This window comes from Dreissena polymorpha, chromosome 16 (genome assembly GCF_020536995.1).
Source record: "Dreissena polymorpha isolate Duluth1 chromosome 16, UMN_Dpol_1.0, whole genome shotgun sequence".
In the NCBI taxonomy this organism is placed as follows: Eukaryota; Metazoa; Mollusca; class Bivalvia; order Myida; family Dreissenidae; genus Dreissena; species Dreissena polymorpha.
In genome coordinates, this window is record NC_068370.1 from 976,377 (window position 1) to 1,002,500 (window position 26,124).

A 26,124-nucleotide genomic window follows, 5' to 3' on the forward strand; every position below is an offset into this window, starting at 1 on the left:
AAAATGATTCTACTTCATTTTTTTATCTTATTGTGTGAGGCGCGTAAAACGTCAGCATCAATAGCTCAGATGGTAAGCCAGAATCGCACCACGCTGAAGACCATAGTTCGATTCCAGTCTGTTTTTATTTTTTTTAGATAATTATTTTATGTCAAAATATTAAATGAAACAAGTATTTAAATGAAATGTAAATTGAAACGATTTTTTTAAATTTTATTTTTCATGCACATTATAGAATCGATACGTCGTAATTGTTTTCAGGAGCTCGAAAGTCTACTTTCTGAGCATTTTGGCAGAACACCATTATGTTCGCCTGCACATTCCCAAGAACTGTCATCCGATGACGACAATGACCAGGTAGACGGTGCATGTAGCGCCGTCATGGAAAACCGCATTGGGTCCTTCGTTTCCGGGCAGCCTGCGGAATCAAGCAGTGACCCAACTGACGATGATGGAAGTGTTGACGGGTATGCGTTTTCACAGGATGATAGCATTCGACATTTCCACGAATCTGGCTGTGAGTGTGCTAAGAAATGCCACGAGAAATTTGATGCCTCCCAAATTAGAACGCACATCTTGATACGCGGGAAATGACGAGGGAAGAAAAGGAAATGTATATTAAGGGCTGTTTGACCGAAGGTCCCACAAATGACTCTACAAAGCGTGGGAAAAAGAGAATGCGAATTCGTGGCAAATACACATTCCGCGGTCAGGAAATATGTGCATACACGTTCAGATTGTTATTTGACATAAGACGCTGTGCATTAAAATCAATAAGGCAGTCATTGAACAAGACCGGTCCGGCCCCACGCCGGCATGGAAATACAGGTAGGAAACCAAAACATGCTCTGGTCTTCACAGATGTCGAGCGTGTGGTCCAATTCATCTGCAACTATGCGGAAAAATTCGGAATTCCAACCTGCAGCTCCGCGTGGGAGAGACGATACGGCACCGATATACCTACACAGCGGTACAACGAAAATGAACATTCATAAGCTGTACAAAGCAAGCTGTCAAGAGGCTGGCGTGCGTTTCGTCGAAAAAAGCTCCTTTCAGTCAATATGGAGTGCCTGCATCCCACATATAAAGGTTGCATCCCCTAGAGACGATGTCTGCGCGACCTGTGAGAAGCTGCGAAAAAAAATGGATTCGGTATCGGAAGAGGACAAACTAGCTTCCACTGAAGAAATGCGTAGTCATATTGTTTTGGCACAAACAGAAAGAGACCTTTACAACAGTCTCATTAAAAAGGCAAAAGAAACGTCACATCTATGTCCAGCTGAACGATCAAACAACTTCACATTTGATTTCGCTCAAGTGTAGGCATACCGCCCCATGCACGACAGATGGGGCCATTATATTTCGCATCCTTAAGAAAAGTCCACATTTTTGGAATGAGAATTGATGGACAATCACGTCAATTGAATTTTCTCATCGACGAAAATGAGAGCATCGGTGCAGATGGAGCTAATGCACAGGGACCAAACGCTGTCATCTCGATGATAGACTACGTGCTCAACATCCATGGATGCGAAGATCTCTCGTGCACAATACACGCCGATAATTGTCCGGGTGAGTTAAATTTTCATTGGGATCATTATAATTTCATATTGCGTAAAAGCCGTTTAAATCATAATATAACGATAATATTGGAATATTTTATTGGTTATATTTATCGTGATAATAATAACGCGAATCATAAATGATCATAACATATTACAGTGATTTTAAAATGAAGTATGATGGAAGTGTGCTGGTTAGATGACGACGACAACGATGGTGGTAAAGAAGATGATGATGGTAATAATGGTGTTGATGATGCTGATGTCGATGACCATTAAGTAAACGATGACTGATGAATATGATCTTGATCTCTTGATCAAAGTTATTGTTGTTGCTTTCAGGTCAAAACAAAAATCAGTTTGTGATTGGGTACTTCGCATGGCGAGTCCTGACACGGCGCCACACTTTAATCGAATATATGATGCAGGCTCCGGGTCATTCACGTTGTTTTATGGATAGTGGGTTCGCCCATATTAAAAAGCTGTACAGGTAATAAACCTTATCGTTGTTATAAGTTAACATTTATTATATTAATAACGAGTACTTAAATATGTTACTATTAGAAAAAAAACATTAATAGTTTTACAAGTTTTAATTGCAACATAAATATACAAGATGATAATAAGTAGTATTATTTATGATATCAGAATAAGTTACAGGGTAAATGGTATCATTACATGTTAGTCCTTAAAACATGTTATACATGGTTTGTTTTACTTATTTTATTGAACATGCGCTTCAGACGCTCGGACTGTGACACCATTCAGCAGCTAGAGGATATTGTCAACAAGTCGTCTACTGCAAATGAGGCTGTCCGATATCCGACCTGGCGCGGGCGTGACTGGAAGACTTTTTTGTGTACATCTTTTAAAGCAATACCCGGGATAAGGTAGTTGTTCCAACTTTTTATAAGCTACACATTTTTCACAAGAATAAAAATACACACTGACACAAATATTTATTAATGCACATATGTTCCCCACACATATTTGTATGATGCGAGTCATCAATATATTAAAATGTTTATCAGTGTGTAAGAACTCACTTGAAATTCAGCATGTTTATGTGTATTTATAAATTGTAAATAATTATTAGATACTCAGTATTTAATTATTATACTAAATAATAAAACACATACGTTTAAGAAAAACATAGCTAAAAAACATGTCTACAGATTCGTTTTTGGCTAATGTGTTACAGGAAGTACCAGTACTTCAGGTTCGACTCATCGATGCCCGGCACGGTTTTCGCGAAGAAAGCAACGGACCTACCAGAGGAAGAGGTCTTCATCATGAAACACAGGGAACTCCCCTCAGCAGAACCATGCTTAATTAAACCGGCAGGGCTATCAGAGAATCGCGTGAAATATCTTTACAGAACTGTCCGACCATTTGTGCGACAATGTTATCAGGACATTACCTGTCCAACCCCCACAGACTGATTGCATGTGATTACATCATGTATTCAAACATCAACCTAAACCGTTATTTTAATCCATGCGCGTGTAAATGAAGGGTTTTCCAACAAGTAATTGTAATATTTGAATAAGTGTTTGATATTGCGAACTATTTACATGCTGTTAACGTCATGAATATTCCATTCCGATTGAAAATGACGCGACGTCAACAGCTTTGTTGCGTGACAGTATGCGTATATAATGTTGTCATAACAACGCTAAATAGTGGCGTACACATGAAATTTATACATCATTGGATTCGTGGATTAACGTACAATATGAAACTGAAAAAAACTAAAAAAGGATTTTTTTTGTCATTAATGCAGGTTTTGTCGTGGAACGGCCCATATTAATTAACTAATATAGACATGTATTTTTCGTGCCTGAATAATAAACACAACAATATCCTTATTCATTACTTGCACCATATAACGAACTAGCATGTGTTAACTAAATTAATATCATAACATATACCAAACATAAACCATTTCTTTTACATGTAATACTTGTGCTATACAACTTTAGATATCATTTATTTTTAAATCCAAATAATTGTTTTAAAATGTATACGAAACAGGAATTTTCAACTAAACAAATATTTCCATAGACGTAACTGTAATCCCTGTTAAATCATTTTACAGGTAAATGTGTTAAAGAATATACATTCAACATACTTCCAATTATGTGTTTATCCAGTTCCTTCTTGCAGCATTAATGAACAATCAACTTGAATATGCCGTATTTCTTATTGGAGCAAAATGAGGAATGCTTTTTTCTGAATTTTAATAATAATTGAGCATGTATACAACTTAACTTCATATGTATAACAACGTATGTTGTTAATATAATAAAATATGCATTCCGATAAATACAATTATTTATTGATGTATTGATGTATTGATTTATGGATTTATTGATTTATTGATTAATTGATTTGTGGCTGGGAACGCGACTTTGACTATTCCGGCGCTGACGTCGTTTCCGAGAAAAAACGACTTTAAATTGTGACTTCCGTTTCGCGTACTTTGTAGAACGTACAGCAAGGTTGTTGAGTGCGGAGAATTAAATTTTACCGTTTGTCTTTTGATATATTTTGATTTTAATTAACCTCAGCTTATATAAATAAGTAATACTATAGGGCAGATTTTGCGGGCGATGGACGTTGGCAATTGCTAATTTTCGGATAAAATTCCTGCGTTTTGTCAAGGAAGTTTTTTCAGTGTTATTTTTTTAACGAATATACACGTTTTTTCTGTTTGGATTGAAATTAATGTATAATAAATCTATTGAACAAATCAAGGTGTATGTATGAGTCGTTTTGGCTGTCAAAATGAAGAATTAAGACGATATTGATGTGTCTGTTTTACCCAAAACTGGGCGAAAGTTGTCAAAATTTAACAAACTTTTAATTTGATGTTTTGTTGTTGAATTTCCCTGTTATGACAGTAATTATATTTTGTTTAGAATGTTTTGTGCATCTATTCTTATTTCCATTCGATGTTCAATTTATGTAATTTAAGATGCTTGTTTAACAGTTCATCAGTTGACAGCAGACTCAATGTAAATTGAATAGGTTGTATAAACAAATTGTTTTGCAAATTTCTAAGCAATCGCCCGATAGCAAGTAAGCAATAACATTGCCTTTCGTAGTGAATACATCACACGCTGTTGATATATATCGTGCTCGTTATGAAGGCATTAGTCTGGTGGACTGTATCAAAGTCATGCAGTTAAATTCGTACCTCAAACTGCTTTCACCAAGGTTAGTGCTGAAGTATTTTTCAGATTGTGAGCATGATAGAATGAAACAGAGTCATTGTATTTATAGCTATATTCCAATGTAAGAAATGCATTCACCAGCAGTTGTCATATTCAAAGCATTAATGTGCCGGTGCACCAACATATTGTCATGAAGAATAAACATGCCTGTGGCAAGTTATTCTACTAAAGACTAATACATTTTGTATTTTATCTTAATAAGAACAAATATTATAAATGCATCGATGCATTTACCTTATATAGTATTAAAGTAAAAATTGAAAGATTCCCAATGTTGGTGCTTAAGTCTGTATATATTCATATATGTTCCGTAAATAAATCCTTCTTAAAATTGTATTGAATCCGTGAAATATGAAAATTCTAACAAAACCCTATGAATTTTTAAGTTGATGTTATATTTTGCATTCATGACGTGTGTGCAATGTCGTGACATCACACGCTGTTGATATATATCGTGCTCGTTATGAAGGCATTAGTCTGGTGGACTGTATCAAAGTCATGCGGTTAACTGCGTACATCAAACTGCTTTCAATATCAATCGTGATCGTCTAAAAAATTAAGCACCAACTCGTATACATTCGTTACTAAATACATTGATTAAGACCATTGTGCAACACAATCAAGAATGTATGCCCCATCAGAACGTTTTCCAACATATATCGAAAAACAATTGTTTTCATAATTTAATGCATACCTATTCAAACTACTGTTCCTTATTTCTTATTCACACCAAACACGCAATTTGTATTTTTGTAGGACACTTTTTTTGCAAATTGTACCTTGCGGATTTATATATAGCAGCAAGCGCAGCTCCTAACCAAGCTGCGCAAATGCACATACCGGGCGTGAGCTGCGTTGGCTGCATATGACTTAAGACCCATTATTTAGGACGCGGGTCTTTAACGAATCTCTTTGTTTCTTACAAATGGAACATTTAAGCAGAAGACTTTTTGATAGTAAATTGAAGTCAAACTGTATTATTATAAGCAAACGTTCGTGCTTCCGACGCTGCCTGAAGCCAATCTAACATTCACTTTTAAATGTTCCGATATCGTCGCGGGAAATTCACATTTAATATATTTTCAGACAAATAATAAAACCGAGCATTTTTAAGAGTTAAAAATGTGTTACCATAACCAATCTAGCTATGAAATGCCGGCAATTTCTAAGATCACTTATTTTAGTTGGTAAAACTTAATTTAAGACATATTTAACGAAATATTCGATGGTTTTGGGTGTATAAGGGGCTTAATGATGATAATGATGATGATGATGATGATGATGATGATGATGATGATGATGATGATGATGATGATGATGATGATGGTGAAGATGGTAATGATGATGATGATGATGATGATGGTGATGATGATGATGATGATGATGATGAGATTATGATGATGATGATGATGATGAAGATGATGATGATGATGATGATGGTGGTGGTGGTGGTGATGAGGATGATAATGGTGATGATGGTGGTGGTGGTGATGATGATGAAAATGATGATGGTGATGATGCCTATGATGATGCTGATGATGATGATGATAATGATGCTGATGCTGATGCTGATGATGATAATGATGATGATGATGATGATGATGATTATGATGATGATGATGATAATGATGATAATGATGATGATGATGATGATGATGATGATAATGATGATGATGATGATGATGATGATGATGATGATGATGATGATGATGATGATGATGATGATGATGATGATGATGATGATGATGATGATGATGATATGATGATGATGATGATGATGATGATGATGATGATGATGATGATGATGATGATGATGATCATGATCATGATCATGATGATCATGATGGTGATGATGGTGATGATGATGATGATGGTGATGATGATGATGATGACGATGACGATGATGACGATGATGATGATGATGATGATGATGATGATGATGATGATGATGATGATGATGATGATGATGATGATGATGATGATGATGATGATGATGATGATGATGATGATGATGATGATGATGATGATGATGATGATGATGATGATGATGATGATGATGATGATGATGATGATGATGATGATGATGATGATGATGATGATGATGCTGATGATGTGTCTGATGATGATGATGATGATTATGATGATGGTGATGATGATGATTGATTATGATGTATGATTGATGATGATGATGATGTGATGATGATGATGATGATTGATGATGATGATGATGATGATTGATGATGATGATGATGATGATGATGATGATGATGATGATGATGATGATGATATGATGATGATGTGATGATGATGATGATGCTTGATGATTTGATGAGATTGATGATGATGCTGATGATGATTTGATGATTGATGATGATGATGATGATTATGAAGTAATTTGTGATTAGAGATCAGCTCAATAATTAAAATAATAATCCAACTCCACCACCAAACATCGTAAATACCGTCCGCTTCAGTTGATCTTTAACAACCAAAAGTTGGGTATGCACCAGTTTGAAGTTTTGTTCAATCGGTACTATCAGAGTTATTGGACATGTTTGAAATCCCTGAAAATGAACCGATGACTTCCTTGCTTGTCCCGAATATAGAAAATCAACAGTTCACATTTATAAATGCGAACACACAATTATAAATGCAACGTTTGAATGCAATCTGCAACGTCTTCCAATAAGGGTTCTCTTGTACTAGTTATTTAAGGTCGACAAAACGAAGTTACGATTTTCACCAAATTAAAAGGCAAATTAATAAAAATATGCATCGTGTATTTTTTATTCAATTCATGAATGGTATTCGTTCTTACAATCCGCTAAGGTGACAGCAGAAGATTTATATTACCGACAATAACGCAGAGGTTATTAAAAAAAACACGTGTGGCAATTATAAGGTTGCCCAAACTGCTTAATAATAGTGTGCATCAACGGTTTAACACGTTTTAAAGAATTCATAACTGTTGTGTTCAGTTTTTGTCATTACTCGTTCATGTTTTCAAGAAAGATAAGTAAAATAATGTTCTTTTAAACAGTGTGTATAAAACCTACAATTTGAAATTATGATCAAATGGCAATGATTAGGTAGTTGATATGAAATCTGTGTAAACCCTTAAAAGTTACGCTTATTCCATACATAAGATACGCTTTGTTTGTCGGAAAAATGGCGGCCAGATAAGCGCTGCTTAGAGGTGTGTGAACAATCGATATCTGATTGGCTAATCGGAAAATTTGGTTGACAGGTGGCGACTGGTTAATTGACCGGTCGCCAAATTATCGATCGCTCCGACTACACAGTCACGTTGTATAGTGATTTAAAAGCTCCGACAAGCAGATCGCAATTAAGCGGTATAGGAAAATGATAATGTATATTTCGTGATGATGTATCGGGCTTTTTTCTACAATATAAACTGTTAAAGCGGCAAAATGAACTAAACTGCTTTGTAAAACTTTAATACAATTACATATATGCTATAGCGAGAAATTGCGTAATCCAAATACATGAGTAAGCGAAAGACTGTCTATCAGAAACGTATCATATATAGGGAGCTGAATAAAGATTCCTTGTAAAAATAAACATTTATGTTAATATAATATTGGATTTGTATTAAACGGCCTTGAGACTATTTATATATCATTATTTTGATGAATATATTAAGTATCCAATCCAAATGACGCATCTATACGCTAATAATTATATGTAACTGTGATAACATTTATATTCGCATACAGTATTTGATGTATATGATAGACCTATGATGCGACATTAACAACGAATGTCCTTAAACACAGGTCGAATACTGTTATATATGTCTTCATTGCTATTAAAAATGCAATGACACGAATTGATAAGTCCATCGTTTTTCATTCCTGTGTTTATATAACGGAAGTACATTATATCAAATATATATAAACGTCATCAAGGCGCATTTAAAAAAGTGAACAAGTACCTTCCTTTTTTTATTATTTTCATTTGCTATTTTGCTACTGAACGTAGACATTCTTGTCGAAGTACACATATTTGTGGTATGAAACATACAAATAGTACTATTTTTTTGTGAAACCTTTACCAATGTATTATCATACATTATGGGCATTAATAAATAAACCTTACCACAACAAAGTAAGACAATTTAATAATTATGCAGACCTTATAACGCATAAGAATGCACTATTTTAAAAATATAAGTATTGTTCTAATGTATTTCTGCTAAATTGCATTTATACTCACGTGCACATTTCACAACCGCATCAGGAAAGAAAACTATTTCCTAATTACATCTTTGAACAGAATATTGAACTTTAGTTTTATGTAAAAAATAATTTCACATGGACCAAACTGTCGCAAATAACTCTTACAATCTTGAAACGGGAAGATGAATTATACAAATAATATACATATGTTTACTCAATCTTATATACAGTAACTTTACGCGGCTGAATAAGAACAATGAAGCAGTTCCATATTCTTCATTGAAGTCACATTGTTTTTCATATTTTTAATTTTAAATGATGCTTTAACATTTACCGAACTGCTACCCATTACTTGTATACCGGATGACGTTATGAAATCTAAATATTTATGCTATTTCATTTCCTAATTAAAACATGAATTTATCAATAATAAATGTATCCTTACTCATAATTCTAGCCGAAGAAGCCAATGACATTTTCCGATTTGAACCTGAATATGTTGCGAGTCTTTTTAAAACACACATACATTAACGTTTACAATGTATTTTAATTGTCAAAGATGCTCACATCAAATTCTTAAACTATTTTTTATCAGTATTTACTTATTATTGACTGTTACCCAATGTTAGTGCTGAAGGTTTTATATATTAATAAATATACTGTAACGTTATTTTACTTGTAGTCTATGTTGAATACGTAAACTGCGACCAATCACAACAAAGCACTAATCTTACAACTCGATGTGATTTGTTGGATGCAACGGCATGACATCACGCGCTGATGATAAGCATTGTGCTCGCATTGAAGGCACTAGTCTGGTGAACTGTATCGAAGACATGAATTGTCATCCGAAAGTCAAACTACGTGCACCATTTATTGCAGTCGACTATAGCATTTAGCCCGCAATCGTATCCTTCGAATAACAGTTTCATATGGTTAAACAATCTAAATGGTATGGTCCATCAGAACATATTCAAACATATAGCGAAATACAGGTAAAGTCGTTGTCAATTAATAATAACAGTCAGTGTTAGTTATAATTCAGCGTTTTGCTCTTTAATCGTTGTCTCCATGTGTAGTGCAACACAACTGGAGCATATTTCTCACACTTCAGATTGTGAGCATGATAAAATGAAACAGAGGCATGGTATTTATAGCAATATTCCAATGTAAGAAATGCATTCACCAGCAGTTGTCATGATAATATCATTAATGTCCCGGTGCACCAACATATTGTCATGAATAATAAACGCTTACCTGGAATGTTATTCTACTTAAGACTGACACATTTTGTATTATATCTTAATAAAAACAATACTTAGAAGTATTAAGCTATATTAAAGTATCGATGCAATTACCTTTTATTGTATTAAAATAAAAATTGACGAATTCCCAATGTGGTTGCTGAAGTCTATATATATTCATATATATGTATTTAACATGAAAAACTCTGTACTATATAACTTTGGATACCATTCACTTTTAAATCAAAAAAATAAAAATTGACAAATTCCCAATATGGGTGTTGAAGTCTTTATATATTCATATATATATATATATATATATATATATATATATATATATATATATATATATATATATATATATATATATATATATATATATATATATATATATATATATATATATATAAAACAATTTCCTTAGTCATTACTTACACCATATGACGAACTGGCATTTGTTAACTAAATGAATAACATAGCATATACCAAACATAAACATTTATTTAACATGAAATACTATATACTATATAACTTTGAATACCATTCACTTTTAAATCAAAATAATAGTTTTAACAATGAATACGAAACTGAAATGTTCAACTAAACAAATATCTCCATAGACGAAACTGTAATTCCTGTAAAATCATTTTACATGTAAGTGTGTTCAATAATATACATTTCACCTACTTCTTATTATTTGTTTATCCAGTTTCTACGTGCAGCATTAATGAACAACCAACTTGCATATGCCGTATTTCTTATTGGTCCAAAACGAGAAATGCTTTTTTCTGATTTTTTTATAATAATTGAGCATGTATACAACATAAGTATAAGACTGTATGTTGTTAATATAAGATAATATGCATTCCAACATATTTATTGCTTTATTGATTTATAACTGTATTGATGTATTGCTTTATTTATTTATTTATTTATTGCTTTATTGACTTATTGATTTATTGATCTTATGATATATTGATTTATTGATTTATTGATTTATTGATGTTTTTTTCTTTACAAACATGGTAAGCGATATATGTATTCTGGCCTATACGTATAATTAATCCACGTGTATGTGTGAATCGTTATATTAATTTTGGCTGCACAGCATAAACTTTGAACAGTGATTTATTTTAAAATATTTGTATTATAAAAACTCAATGTGTGTAATCATATTTATTAACTTAAGGTGATTGCAAAAGGAAAACTAATGTTATAATTACAAGCGCTTATATTGGTTAACGAAGTACAGTTTACGCGCTAAAGAAATATATCTTTCTAAATGAGTTTGTTCTATGAGTATTGACGAAAGAGATTAATATAAGAAAAAATAAAAAAGTAACTACCATAGTGAAAGGACAAATACACCAAATACTTAAAAGTAGAGGTGCGAATAAATGTAGGGACTACTTCTTTACTTAGTGTAAGCTAAAGCTAGCCTTTTAACCGGTTTAACCAACAATCCTTTGCATTAATCATAACCGTGCTCTTACCCAAGCTTTCATCATTATTAAAGAACTTTGTGTAATGAATGCTGTTACTCTTATAATACTAAAAAAATACTCTTCATATGCTATTTCTGGCTATTTGTTATAATAATATTCACAATATTGTAACGAACACTGATCTTCATGAAATCACCATTTAGAACGTCATAGAGAAGCTTCCTTTATAGTTAACGTGGAATTATGGAACGTGCGATAAGGCGTGCTGTGTGATGTAATGTATCACCCTGATAAATCCTTTAAAAAAGCAACAATTAAACACCAATATCACAGACCATGCTTATCTGTTCATAATATCGCGGCGGTTGGCATAAGTCATGTACCATTGCAAACGCCGATCTGGTTATAATATAAATCAGAAGATTAAAGGGAAGGCCAGAAGGGTCTACATATATATCACACATGGATGCTTACAGCGGACAAAGCCAGGAGTTAGCTACAGATTTGGGTAACTAGGTCGCTTATGTGAATCCAAAATATAACAACGTGTTTGCTAGATACAAATTTCAATGCAAAGTGCAGTCAGAAATCTGCAGAAGAATTTACTACTGATCTAAAAATGTTGGTAAAACACTGTGGCAGTATGAACGCAAAAAGAATATCCACGTGTAAACACAATAAGCAGACACAACACATTTAAGTATCCTCAAACAGATTGATATCCTAACCAAAAGCTTTATGAGAAGAATTCCAAGCATAATGTTTTTCAGAGGTGAGGGCATGAACAAGGCAGACAGAAATGTCCAGCGTTTGGGAAAACGTGCATGAAGTGTCGCGAAAAGGTGTAAAACACAGATGAAGCCAAATATAAGAAAGTACATCAACAAGAGAATGATGATCATGAATTTAATACTTTGGAGCAGTTGAAAGACCAAAGAATCAAAAGCCATATTTAATTTCAGAGGAACTTTCAATAAATGGAAAGAACATTCAGTTTTGATTTGACACGGGTGCTTAGTGTAATGTACTGTCATAACCAAACCTTGAAAAGCTGTCAATATCAAACAGAAAAGAAAACTAACTCTGCTTTGCGTTCATTTTACGGACTCACAATTAGACCGTTGGATATAACACTTGCATTAAAGTTTAAGGGTAAAAGACAATTCGCTCAATGTTATATGGTCGAAACCAGATCACAGTCGGTGTTTTATGGTGAGTAGTTGGAAAAGATAGGGTTGATTAAGTGGATAAACACTATGGAACAAGACTTTATTGATGTTTTTAATGGTTTATGCTGTTTACCAGGTTCATGTCACATAAAAATAGACAAAACAGTAAACCCTGTTGTTCAGCTTGTGCGTAAAGTAAAGAAACGATTTCCATGAAACAAAAAGTCAAAGATGAGCTTCAAAGAATAGAGTCACTAGCCGTTACAACACGACACATTAAACAAACTGAATGCGTGAAAGCGTTTGTAAGTGTGACATAATACTTTGGTGATGTAAGGATATGCATCACACCGCGACTTCTGAATGAAGAATAATATTAAGAGAACATTATCCGATGTAAACAGTGTAGGATATAGTTTCAGAGATTCCTAACGCGAAGTTATTTAATACTCTAGATGCAACACGTGGATTCTGGACTTAAGAAAACTAGATTAAGACAGTTAAAAACTTACAACGTTTCAAACACCATTTGGGTAATACACATTTTTTAAAGGTCCGTTTTGAATTAAGTCCATTCAGAAAATGTATCAGTGTGTCATGACACTGATGATATATGATCTAGAAGGAACGAACGTGATAGTACTTGACTTCATAGTCTGGGGAAAAACATCCAAGAACAAGAAAACAAGACTAAAGAAGCATTATACAGAGTGTAGCAAAACAACATAAAACTGCTTTTAAGTAAATGCCAGTTCAGGACTGAAGACGTTCATCGTGTGGGTCATACAATCAGTTAAAATGGACTTGAGACCGACTCTGAAAATACCTATCTACATGTCGAAGAATTATCACATACCTGCAGAAATGTTTGCGAAATATGTCAGAAATAAGTGCGCCATTCCGAAAATTGTTGGAAAAGGACATAAACTGGCAGTGGAAAAACCCCAATAAGACAGCTTTAAACAAATTCGGAAATGGCATCGACAACACAGTGTTTTATAATCCAAGAAAATGGTCGCAAAGCATCATTTCAGACACACATAATTGACACCGCATAAAAGGTCAAAGTATGGGATAAACTGAAATATATGTTCAAACAATAAATCAAATGCTTTTGACAAGTGAGGATCCAAACAAGGCGTTACGAGAATACATGAATATCCCATTGGATGGAAGAAATAAGTCACACGCTCAGCTGCATATAGGTTTTAATCTAGTATACCGGTAAGAGCAGAACTGTTAAAAGTCCAATAACAAGGAAAAAGTGGAAATATGATTTCAAGGCCAAACAAACAAAATTGTACTACAATAAGCACAGCGGAAGTCCTTACAAAGAGCTGAATGGGAAAAAACGTGATGATCGATCATGGAAATGACTTTTTTTCTGGAAAAGTGGTGAAAAAACACCAACAACCGAAATCATATGTTGACAAAACTGAGAAAGCGCAGAAGTTTCACAGAAACCGTCGTCGATTAAAAGCAACTTTTGGCTATTTTTTAGCCAAATATATCAACATATTGCAGAACCAGATCCAATCAGACTAAACATGACTCATTTAAGTCTGAACCAGAGACATATAATACGACATCCGGTCAGGAAGCTCGTATACAAGATATGCAGACAACTACGTAAACGTCACAGTATTAAACTCGTTCTGGTTGACATGTGAAGGTGCCTGCAAAGTTCAACCTTTATAAGTGTAATTCAATCACAGAAGTGTATGTACAAATAAAATCAAAAGTCAATACAAATCAGTGTATTCAGTGAGTGAAAATAGTTAAATCAAAGTCAGTTACATAATTGTATTTAAATTCAGTTAATGAATGTTATTGAAGATCAGTGTTATGCCAGTAAATTGTTATAGTACATGATAGTGAAGAGTTATGAAGAAGAGTTTTATTCAGGAATGAGAAGAAGAAAGGAAATAAGACAGTGCAATGAACAGACGAAAACGTTGAAACATGTTTCAAGATTTGTGTCATGTTATGTTTGAATTGGCACACACTTGGTATTAGATTTTTTTTAGTTACTTATTCAATTTATAAGTTAAAATAAGCAAATGTATACATAGATTGTGAGATTGACTTTAAAATATTTAGTCAAAAGTAAAAATGAACATATAAAAGGTTGTATGATATAGTAAGAAAAGTCTTATGACTATGCACTATACTATCCAAACATTTGGAAACATTTTATCATTTGTTGAATCTCTGAAAAAAGGGGAATGTTGTAAATATTAAATTGAGATTAATCTTGTTACCAGTATATATAGTGTTGTTCAAGATTTATTTCCCTTGGATACTCTTCTGAATAAAGATATTATTAGCTTAACATGTCATTATTCAATACATTAAAGACCATTATCAAAGTTGTTTCATTTTGAGTTTGTTTGTTTCGTTAAACAGTGTAGTTCAGCAGAAAGTTCGTATTTTATTAAAATGTAACGTCATCATAATAGAACACAATAACACAAACTAAATTATCATCACCACCAGCATCATCTATGATTTTTTCCGCAGCTTGTGTACTCACTAAAGACAAATGTCAAAACATGCACTCAAATACCTAGGTGCATAACTTAACTTGATTATTCATTTGAGTAAATAATGTGCATGACTCGAGCGGACATACGTTAAAGTTAATTGCGTAGCAAGTTCAAAATGATGTTTTTACTTAAAAGGCTCCATATCTCCGAGTATTTGAAAACATTATTAACACTATCAAGGTACACAGTTTCAATTGCTAAAAATTAGTTTCACCACGCATAATTAGTATGATTGTTTACCGTTTAAAAATAATAATATCAGTTAATATGAACTGTAAATTGTTATACATTATTTTATTAAAAATCAACTATTGAGCAATAATACGTATACAACTTAATTAAGTTAACTTCGGGATACAATAAAACTGTTTCCATTTAGGAAATTTATCCCTATTTTAAAATGAATATCCGTCAATATCTTTCAAAGGATACAGCAAGTACATCAGTATTTCTTATAATTGACAACACTAAACAAAAACAAGTACTAAAATCCAATAAACATATTTAGATATTAGTCCAACGCATTAAATGACTAAATATGCAATAGGTAATTCATGCAATCACATTGGAAAATGAAAATCCCATTAGAAAAGGTAACAATCTAATGGAAAGGCTATTTTGTACACAACTTCCATTATTAAGAAAAACTTTTAAAGCGACGATAATCAGTTATTGATAACAAAAAGCATATATCCACTAATTGTTCAGTATAAAGGCATTATAAACAGATAAAGGATACTTGATTTTGCAAAATTATGGTTTCGCAAAGTTTTCCTGAAATGAAATTTTATTAAATATAAAAAAGTGTTACTTTTTTAATCAAGTTTAATCAAATAACACCTTAAAATTTCTTTAAATACTGTATGTTAAATTTGAGAACGATATACAGTGATGTATATGTCTGAAGCAACTAGAAACACATACCAAGTTATAATTTCACATGCATTATATGTACTGCGTTAGTTAGTTAGTATGATAAATCCAACAAAAACACATATTGTTTTTCTTTCCTTTTTTATCAACGTTTCGGCTTACGCCTTCATCAGGATAATACAAAAAATAACAGAAAGCGGATGTTACGTCATTGACTTAACGTACATTTTGTATATGTACTGCGTTTAAATTCTAAAAACAACTAACAGTCTCTATAAGTTTGGCAGTCCATTAAAGGCATGTTCGGGAAGGGATGCGAGCCTGTTTTCGGGTAAAATACTGGAATTAAAACAAAATCAACTGAAGTAATTAAATAACACTATTCTGCAACGAAACAAATACTCATATATTTTGAATAAGCTAAGAACTGGTTAATGTGCATCTTATTATGCCTATAAGCTGGGAAGACTATATTCAAAATGCACGTACCAACAACAATAACATTGCATAGTTTCATTATTAATCATCACACCTTCAAGAAATGACACACATAAGACAATAAAACACATCAGAGACCAATCAACCCCAAAGTAGCATCATCATCGTCATCATCAAAACATTTCGCGAGAATTTGATTGTTTTACATTCTACGCACAGTCTTCTAAGCAACAATGTATAAATACTAACACTTCTTCAACAACCAATACAGCATCCGTCCTACTGTTATTTACCATATTAACAGATTAACCCATAGTCTTTTACAAATTACATTTGTTGAAAAGAATAACCATTTAGTTTAAATATCGTTTGGTGCTTTGTAATAAATTATCAATGGCAACCACACAAATAAAAATAAGGTTGTTAATCAAACAAAAATATTTGAATGACGGTATGTGAATATTCAAATTAAATGATTTCGATTCAAGCATATCACATGAACTGAATGAAATTTCAATACGAATAACACGGAGAAAATAATCTTATTATTTTATATAAAGTATTATATGAAAGTAATTTCATTTATACAAATTATTGATCTGTATACCACTCGTTTATTTCAACACAAAGTGTAACACAGGCTGTTTTTAGATATAAGCCAACGGTTTTTCAGAAAAATATTGAATACATTGTTTCTATTATACAGACTGATTTTATACGATGACTTGTGTCCCACACATACAATTATTCTACTTTTTTATTGATGATCACTAATTGGTATCGTTAAAATACATGCTTAACCAAAATAAGAACATTTCGTCCTTTAAATATGGCTTTGCAGCGCGTCGTAATGACAAGTAAGCGTTTATGTAATGTGTTTTTATCACAATTCTCAAACATTTATATTTATCTACCGAACTTCTTAAGTTTTTATTTATGGTTAAAAACAATATTTTTTGTTATTTTTTGTTATGTTGATAATTATATTACTCAACAGCACACGATATTGAAACTATTCGTTTTTTTTTCGAAAAATGAAATAAAACAAGACTTAAGGTTTAATCTGAATTAACAGTAACGAGTTTTTTGTTGTTGTATTTAGTATAAGGTGAATAGTAGTAGCTGGGCAGCTAATTGCTGTTGTAGAATTGTAAAACTTAATTGTGTAGTTGTTGATTCAGTACTGGTATTCATAGTTACTTGTATAAATTGTTCCTTCGTAAAATGTGAGTAATATGCGGAATACTCTTGTTTTTGCAAAATTGCATTGCGTAAAAAGCTTACATGGTAATGATATGGACCAATTTTAAATTAACATTCAATGTGTCTTTCAAAGTATTTGTAACGCTAAATATAACGGTTAACTATCGAAACGGTATCGATTTTATTTCGTAAATCGATACGAATGGTATCTGATTGACACTTTGAATCCATTCGTCATAACTTCCGATGACAGTCATTTCACTGTTGAAACGTTTAAATCATTGCTCAACTCACTGTCTAATCTAATTTTTGTTAGTGGCATGAATGTCATCGTGACAAAAACTAAATTAAATCATATAAACAAACATTAACTGTCAGTTAATTGTTTTTGCATCATTCTTTTCTTTATGTTTTGCAGAGGATCTAGTTTTTTTTCTAGAAAAAATACACTAAAGGGTTATTATTACAGACCTATTGAATACTATTATTTCCAATGCAGGCGATTTTCATTAAACACTGTGGTCCTCCGTTATATAGTTTTTTTTTGATACTATGGGATTAATGCGTACACTTATTATAATTATAGTTTTTGGATAAAGTGTATGCATTATCTACGATCAATAAATACAACCACGTAAAAAGACACATTTTCACATCACTAGGCCCTATATGTAACTCCGGATATATTTTTTATCGTCGAACTAAGAAGAGCGTCAATTAAACATATGTTAAGACACCGTATCCGCAATACCGTTAACATATTGCCAAAAGATTGTTTCTGGTTGAATAAAAAAGAGTTACCAGACGTCATTCGAGAAAAACACGATACTTACTTTTGGAATAATGTTTTTCTTTAAACGCACTCCTCATATTTTACTATCTGACTTTTCGCGACACAGTGTGTGTGATGGTTTCCAAGTATAATACCGTGAATATATCTAGTTTATAAAAAGCATATAGTTGAATTTCATTTTCAATCCCTTGTTTAACAAAGAAAAGAGTGTCATGGTATCTTGAAATAGTGTCATAGTATTTAGAGAAATTCACATTAAGAAGTAAGAAATATATTCACAACACAAATAACAAGCAGCCATCATATTCAAGGCATACATGTGCCAGTTACCAACCCGTTGTCATGATAAAATACACGATAACGTTGAATGTTTTATGAACAAAAAGCTTATACCTTTGTATAAACTATTTTATGTAAACAAAACATGAATTATAATGGTTTAGATATAAATATCGATAACACTCCCATTATAGTGTATTACAATAGAAATTGACGTTTCGCCTTAAACTCTCCCCATTCCGAACAAAATTCTTAATTATCATAAATACAAGTTTATGAACCTTTATACAGACGTGAAACTCCAGCAGCTGAAGCAGTATTGCATTCTTATTGTATCTAATGTCGTGGTCCTTTATTTAAGGCAAGTGACCAATTGCCAAAATAGTACGATTCAGCACAACATGAAACAACATACACCGCCTTGTAACGGTCAATGCAAGGCACTGGGGGTTAAGACCAGTTTAAGAGCGTTCAATCTCACACTTGGCCCAGCAAAATTCATGATACATATACGTGTAAATATAATTTAACCTCTTAGCATTGCAATTCAAATTGAACAATAATAAAATAGAATTAAAACGAATTCCATTGAATTACGATTTAATTACTCAATGGTAGGCAGAAAACCAGTGCAACAGAGTTACAACTTTTGAGGAACGAAATTAGGAACAAATTGTCAACTACATCCTTTTTTTACAAAAAGATTTAAGAGCATAGCATCATATAGATAATATATCAGATCATCATCGTGCAAATACAGGAAAAAACATCAATATTGATTGTACAAGATCCACATTACATCGTTGTTTTGTTTATGTAACTGCTTAAAAATAAATCAATCGAGAAATACCTGTCAGAGAGAAAATATTAATAAAGTTTAACGATATAAACCCGATAACCTATGCATATAGCTGTGACAGCGACGGTAGATCGGATGATACAATTCTTAATAGTTAATAGTTCTGTTCAATCAGTCGTATCCAAGTTAATAGACACTAACATTTAAAGTCCTGCAGTTTTAATAATATACTGATAATTCCTCATAATTCCAAAATCAAGATAATCAACATTTCAAATATGTACAGTAGAGTTAGCGATTGTGTTCCGCGATTAATTGCTTGACAAACGCTAAAAATAAGCGTTTTTAATCGATTTATAGATTTTCAGCGGTTATTAAGCGTTTTAAACATATTTCATCGGTTTTTAAGCGTTTTCATCCGTTGAATTGCGCAACCACTTCTGTTAAGCGATTTTACGCGATTAATCGCTACAAATGCGCATTTGTTCATACCGCTGAAAAAGGCTGAATAGGCGGAGCCTAACATAGGTAGGTGTGTCATAAATATTTATTTATCGAACCTTGCTTATCCGTGTGTTATCCATTTTCAGTTTGAACGTTATAATTATTTAATTTTTATTTTTAACTTGTATTGTGTATCAAACTTAAGTATATGTTATTTAAGAAATATCATCTCTTATTGCAAATCCTAACATAAATACTGACAAAATATTTGTAGGATACTGTTTGTGGGTTGAACATAATTCAATATTAGATGAAGGGATTGACATGAAACACGATCACCATTTTATTGTCCGTCTTAATTCTCGTGTTTGATAACGAAGAAATGTGTCGTAATTAATTGTCGATGGAAACAGTATTTTTCAAATAAAATATTTTAAGAATACCATTACAGTGAGCGTGCAAATTGAGAGAAAAAGCAGAAGTGTTATGTTTTTTGTTTTGTTGTTTTTTATTCTATGAGAGCCGTAATGCTCGTTTATATAGTATGTAAGAACATTATAATGACATGAGAATTCATTAAAATTTTAGTCAGTGATAATTCTAACCACACAAATATTGTTTTAAAACGGCAACCTATTTTTGCGCATTGTGGAACGATCGTCGTTTAATTAAATCGCGTAAGATATAAGTGTTACTATTACTGTTTACTTCTTTGTCTATTTGAATAATTTAAAATAATTGATTATTAATTAATTGGTTATGACGGATTAATATTTAAGTTGAAGAGTTTACTTTTTTAAACAAAACATCTTCATGACTGCATTTCTGACTCAGTAAGCTGTCTGTGAGTTGTTTTCGTTTATTAAATTTCTGACAGGAGTGGTTGTACTGTATGTTTTTGTATATACATTTCACACAAAAACATATCCCGACACAATTGTGCTTCACTGAGGATGTGATTTTAAAACAAGATGATTGTTATTGTTTACAATCGGTATTTTTCGCGCATGTGCAGTCACTGGTTGGCAAAAGCGCTGGTAACTGAAATGGACAATATTTGCAATAAGTCATGTAAGTCATGTTTTATTTAAAAAAAATAAGCCAGAACTTCTTAAATGGAAACTAAAACACGATAAATGAATTAAGAATTATATCAAACAACACCAACATCGGCATTGGAGTAGATTGTATTGTTATTTTTTTTTGGTAATAATTAGCGTAAATGATCGAATTATATTAAATGTTACCGATCTGATCGTCACATAATAGTTCGTGTTTATTGTTTTATCATATTTTTATCAGTTATAAGGTTATTAATAGAAGCAAAGTTAATCTGCATTATTTTAAGAGTAATACAAACTCAGCACGACTGAGGGCTTGATTTCCACTATACCTGTTTTTAGAATTGACGAGTGATATATTATCTTAATTACGGTATCAACACATGTGCAGACAGTATTATATTATATCTTAGCGCTTAAATTTAATTTACACTTGGAGATCAAAAGATTAGTTGGCGGAATTGAATGTATACCATTTCCAAAGCGGAAATGTGGTCTTGACAAGTGCGAGTTTAAGCTTCAATGTTTAGAATTACCGAAATCCCCCTTAAAGAACATCAATTTATTTCAGTACTTTTAATAACATTTAAGCATTATGAAGTGTGACTTTTTTCACGAGTATATGAACAACAATATGGAATGGTACCCACTCTGTGTAACTTAACGAAATCCACTTTTATACGTTAGAACTTGGGGATTTCGGTACCCACTCGACGTCGAAAGAGTGTAAAATCTAACCGAAATGCCAGGTATACAGCGCTTTTTCGTGTACAAAATATGTGGCGAAAATGTGTCGTTAATGATTTAGTACATAGCATGTGTACATACCAGTGAAGACTTGTTAATTTACGCGTAGGTGAATGCTAGATTTCGGTTAACGCGCACGCGTTTGAGAGCGTGTTTAACGTACCTAAATACCCGTTAAAGATAGCTAATATTTTTTAATAGCTTATATTTTTTAAACTAATAATTTCTGCATTTCCATTATAACTTAATGACACAAAACCCTTTAACCAGTGTTATAAGGGATTAAAAAGTCCATAAAAAAACAACCGCAATATCGCGTAATCTGTAGGCAAAGAAGCCACTTTGATATTTTCTAACCGCTTATGCCGCACAGATAATCCGGTCGCCGGCCGATGTGTCCGATCTACAGGCATTGGGAAGACTGGACACGTCGGAGCCGTCCGCCGTCCTATGATTGACAAAGTTTAAAACCTCAGTCACAAATAGACACCGATAACCGTTCGATCAGCGGCAGACGTTTTTTTTCCGCTCATCGTGCTGGCGCCGGCCGATGATCGCATGCACATCGGGTCATTTTGTAGCACCGGGCGGCGTCCGGAATAATTTTGTATAACATAGTTTGTCCGAGAAGGAATCGAGGTGAGATCGAAAAAAGATCGGACGATCAACGAACGGTTATCGCCCGGCGTGCGCCTGACATCGGATTTATTGTACGTGCATCATCACGAGCAACGTCCGGCGTCTGTCTGGCATCGTGCGGAGGCCCTCCGGCAATCAAGCGGTCGCCGGCCGATGTATATGCCTCTGGGAAATACCTTTTCTTTTGCCGATACACGTTCAATGAATCCGATGTCGGGCGATCGCCGGGCGATACCCGTGCGTTGATTGTCCGATCTTGTTTCGATCTCAACTCGATTCCTTCCAGGGCCCGACGTCGGGTAAAAGTTTAAGTGAGACTTAAAATTTATCCGGACGCCACCCAATGCTTCAAATTGGGTCGGTTTCCGTGAGATTATCGGCCGGTCGCCAGCCCGATTAGCGGAAAAAAACGGCCGCTGATCGGACGGTGATCGTTGTCTATCTGTGACTTAGGCATTAGCCACGTGATTAAGGGTCCAGGCGAGATGTCAATTGGATTTGAATGAATGATGCCATTGATTGCTAAATTGTTGAGTACATTAAAATTAACGGGACGTGTTACACCGTCATTGTGGTTTAATTTATATTTAGCAAACGCGATGTAAACAAACGTATAAACGTGTGATTAGATACAAAGCAGTATCAGTTAAATCTACGTACACATGCAGTTTGAATATACGCGTACATGTACTGGACATCGAAATCAGGATATATCCAGAACATCATTTTTAAAAAGATATTTCTTGCTATCATTACCGTCGTTTCATTAAAAATATAGTCTAATATTAAAATCTATATACTGATTTAATAACTCGATTATTTTGGATACACTAATACGAAATGATAAACTTTACTTTCTACACTATGTAAGAGTCTTCATGGTATGAGATCAAGTAAAATAAAATATTTTTTCTGCGGCGATTGCGACTGACTTCAATAAAATTATAGCGCGCTCGTTAAAAGGCAGACGATACAACGCCGGCCGTATAGATAATGTTGTGTATATAAAGATAGAAAAATATAATTTGTATTTTCACTGTTTATAAAATGGCACGTTTGCCAGATCTTAACTTTATCTTCTTTAACGACATTTGTATTATGTTTTGCGCTTAAAACATATGGGCGTTATTTAGTTACCAAATGTTCATAAATGAATCAATAATATGTTAATTTGCATATCAATGATTAAATTTGTGTTGTGTAACAAATAATACACGTCAAACAAACACATTTGTTTCTAATATTGAAGTGAGCATATATTTCCTTGGCACAGTATGATTTCTTTGCCTTTTTTTAAAATGAATTAATTCACTAAACATTGATCAGTTGCCCTAAACTTGTAAATCTTATATTTTAAAAACAATGTAAGCATATTGCATCGATCTTGATAGTTTTGATGAAACATATCGAAAGCTGTTTAATAATTCTTCTTTTTGAATAAAAGAAGTATTACGTTTAGAAAAAAAATGAAAATATATGTGTCTCTCTCTCTGTCTTTATTTACAATGGCACGTTTCTCAAATCTTATTTTATTGAATATAGCTTCTTTAACGAAATATTCGCGTTTAAAACATCTGGGCCTTGTTTAATAAGCGAACATTTAAAAATGAATCAGTAATGTGTTCATTTGCAAATAAATAATTATATAAATTGCTGTGTTACAAATAATACTCGATAAATCAACACAATTATTTGCTTAAGTTTAAAGTTAAACATAAATGAGAGATATTTTGTCTTGCTAATTTCACGGCGCGTCGTTTTTTTTTTTGCTTTTCACTAAATGTAGCTAAATCATTTATTAAATAGAAGATATTTGATGGATTTGGTTGAATATCGATTTTAGTTCACGAGTGATCATAATATATAATTTTTATATGATCACGAGTAAATTAAAATCGACATTTCACCGAATCCAACAAATGTTATGTTGATTGTATGCTAACAAATGATTATTTTGGTATTTTCTCCCAAAATATATTTCCGGTAAAACAATTAAAATTATCATTTATATACACTGTTAATTGTACGGTTTTAAACGGTGAATTATCAGTTTTAATTCACTGATATTTTTCGATGAACCACCAGAAAGCATAAAATAACATTGATCAGTTCCCTTACAGTTGTAGATCGGATTATATTAACAATATTAGCATATATTTTCGATCTTACCGAGAGTTTTGAAAAAAAAAGATATTTTAACGGGTAAAAGTTTACAAGTCCGTGCGTAATATTATACGGGTGTAATGATTCGTTGTTTGTGTCTGAGACCTCTATGCTTGTGTGGAAATGAGATATATATTTAAAAATATAAAAAAATATATGTATTTCTTAGTGTTTATATTAATTTTTTTTTCACGACGCTGTTTGATTTCTTTGCCTCAAGAGTATTAATTTATTAAATAATTAATACTACAAATACTGCGATAATTGATGGCAATTAATTAACTAAAGGGTCTTTTTCCAGTACATCTGTTTGTATTGATTAACTCTGATAGTGGTCGCTGCACTGCGACCACAGCAGGGTGTCAATAAACAGAGATATAATCTAATACTGTGAAGACCTCTGTAAAGGCATTCTTTACTTCATTTTCGGACGCAACGCGTGTGCTATACCCATGTTTATTGACACCCTGCTGTCACATTGCAGCGACCAATACAAGGGATGATCATTAAAAACAGATGCACTTAATAAATTAATATTTTTGCTGCAATTTACGGAAGAGGATGGTGACCATACATTAATTCATATATAATATATGTATACGAACAATAAATGCATATGTAAAATCTTCAGGAATTGTTTATACATCTATATTCTGATTTATCTCTTCGTTTTCCGTCTTTGGCCATATTGGGTTTATTTTCCAAAGTTCTCTATATGGTCTGCGTTCTCGCATACGAAATATTTATAGAAGAAAAATTCAGACGCAAAGAAACCACAGCGTCGTGAAATAATCACGAAATAATAACTCATATCAAATGTAGCAAAAAGTGTTTGTCTGTTTTACACGTATTATTTGTTAAACAACGAAAATAACAAGTTATTTGCATTTTTTTTGCAAACTAACATACTTATGATTCATTCATGAATATATGCTAATTAAATAAGCCACATATGTTTTAAACGCAAAATAATGTATATTTTGTAAAGAATACATATTTAAGATTTGACAAACGTGCAATTTTATATAAACTCTAAGAAATACACGCAATTTCCACACAAACACGAATCAATACACCGCTATAAGATTAAAACAGAATTGTAAACGTGTACCCGTTAAAAAAAAATCAAAACTCTCGATATGATCGATTATACATGATAATATTGTTACTAAAATATAAGATTTATACATGTGCGGCAACTGATTAGTGTTAAATTCATGATTTAAATGCATCTAATGAAACGCAAAGAATTACACCGCGCCGTGAAATTAGCAAGCGAAATAA

General features: G+C 32.7%; 1 protein-coding gene across 1 annotated transcript in view; it reads left to right on the forward strand.

The window, feature by feature from the left end:
• The first annotated feature begins 12,148 nt into the window (after positions 1-12,148).
• The window catches only part of LOC127862710 (uncharacterized), a 44,107-nt gene continuing 30,131 nt past the window's right edge, over positions 12,149-26,124 (forward strand). The window contains exon 1 of the mRNA XM_052401970.1: positions 12,149-12,194. Within this exon, the coding sequence (XP_052257930.1) occupies positions 12,149-12,194 (46 nt within the window). The remainder of the gene's footprint in view (positions 12,195-26,124) is intronic.